Below are 1,895 nucleotides of genomic sequence, written 5' to 3' on the forward strand. Positions count from 1 at the left end.
GTGTGTGTGTGTGTCTGTCAGTGATAATAATGCTTCTCTCTGTCAGTTCAGTTATCAATAAAGTGTAACAGCTCTTCTGATCACTGATAGTCTTCATATCGTCCCATCTCTGTTAGCATGTGTTAACAATGACTGTTTGTTTGTTTGTTCAGGCTGCTGAGGACTCTGCTGTTCCTGAGGAGAAGATGAGCTCTCCCCCCGTCAGTAAGGTACGTCAGAGACCGGCTCCCTGTCAGAGAGACCTGGCTGATATGATCCGACTGTAAAGGTGAACATTATGAAGTGAGACAGAGTGTAACAGATAGTGTCCCTGTTCCTGTCGTGCACAGATCCCCAGATATAAAGGCCCCAGTCTCAGAGGACAGAGTCAGACAGCAGCCAAGGTATAAAGACACTGCTTCATAATTCGCTTCCTCTGCTCACTAACACTGACGCACACAGACTGCTTCCACCTCTTTCTGCAACCTCCCAGCAGTCAGCAGTCCTCATGGAGGCTTTTATAATGATCCAATTCATTTAGTCAACATAATCAATAAAGCAGACGAGTGCTGACAGCACCAACATACACACTGCCACAGTTTCATCAGTAGACCTCAGTCAGTAATAACAACACTGCGTACGGTCGACTAACAGTTAGTATAATTAACAGTGGTCAACAATAGGACTAGCAGCTATCCAGATGTTGATATTATATATTCTTATATTATAATGCGGACTGGATGTGGGAGAGTCTCTTATAGAAAGTATCAGTGAGTTGAACAGCCAATGGGATGTGAGTATCAGTGTTGTGGTGATGGTGCTGTCAGATTTATCACACATTCCCACATTGTTCATTTAGAACGATGAACAGACAGTGTCCTACATCAGGAAGTAATGGACCCCCAGCAGCCAATCAGAGTGCAGGACTCAGCCAGACAGCTGGTATAAATACATGTTTAAATACATAGATAATAAAAAATAATAAAAGGCTGGGATCCAAAGCTACACATGAAGTTTAATTAGCAGATATTTGGGCTGCTGACCTAAATGAAGCGGCTGTGGTGAATCTGTCTGCGCAGTGAGAGCAGAGTGGGAGGAGGTTACCGTCACTGTGAGAGCTGCACTTTAATGTAATACTTCATTTCCCTCAGAAACAGGAAACACAGCCTCCCCAGACAGACACCGGCTGCACTGGAGCCGGTGGAACACACAGGAAGTGATGTCAGGATTTTGAGGAGTCCCCCTTAGTTTCACTTTGACGTCTCTGCCAGTTAAAGTAGGAGTGGAGGCGTGATTTAACTTTCATACACAGTCTGTGGAGGGACTGTTCCTCCTGAAAGTGAAACAGTTTCTATCAGCAGAATAAACAGAAGAATAAAGTGGAACTGCAGCTCTCCATGAATCCTTCAGTCTGAACACAGCAGCCCCTGCTCACTGAACCACCGCCAGAGTCTGTGAGACAAACACAGGACATATAGCAGCATATAAAGCAGCTTTTCTACAGCGACACAAAGGTCTTTATACCTAAACCCGATGTTTGCTGATGTTGCAGATAAATGGCAGCTAGCACAGTATGCTACGTAGCTCTGACTCTGCTGGACACCAACAATAAGAGAGTTCCTCCACCAGACAGATACCTTCACACACAACCAGAAACAGTGGATATCGTTACCAATGAACAGCAGGGCGCAGACGCATTAGCCTCTTGTTTTAAAGAGCTGCTGTGATTTGTATAGAGTTCTAAACTGAGTAGATCTGGTTCCATTACAGATTTATCCACACTTCCTGTCATCAATAGAGATCAGATCTCTCTCTCAGGCTTGTGTACTGGCTCTGGAGGTTAGAGACGAGTTCAGGGCTCTACAAAGTCACAGGATTAGTTAATGTCTATTCTTGTCAATACAGGATCAATATCA

General features: G+C 44.4%; 1 protein-coding gene across 2 annotated transcripts in view; it reads left to right on the forward strand.

The window, feature by feature from the left end:
* Positions 1-152: 152 nt before the first annotated feature.
* cep43 (centrosomal protein 43) overlaps positions 153-1,895 on the forward strand; it is a gene marked incomplete at its 5' end in the record, with an annotated part of 7,332 nt that continues 5,589 nt past the window's right edge. The window contains 2 exon segments of one of the 2 annotated variants that reach the window (XM_035678613.1): positions 153-209; positions 330-383. In XM_035678613.1, coding sequence (XP_035534506.1) covers positions 153-209; positions 330-383 — 111 coding nt within the window. 2 annotated transcript variants of the gene reach the window in all.

The sequence above is a fragment of the Morone saxatilis genome, unplaced genomic scaffold (genome assembly GCF_004916995.1).
Source record: "Morone saxatilis isolate NCDOM2014 unplaced genomic scaffold, NCSU_SB_2.0 Contig7, whole genome shotgun sequence".
NCBI lineage: Eukaryota > Metazoa > Chordata > Actinopteri > Moronidae > Morone > Morone saxatilis.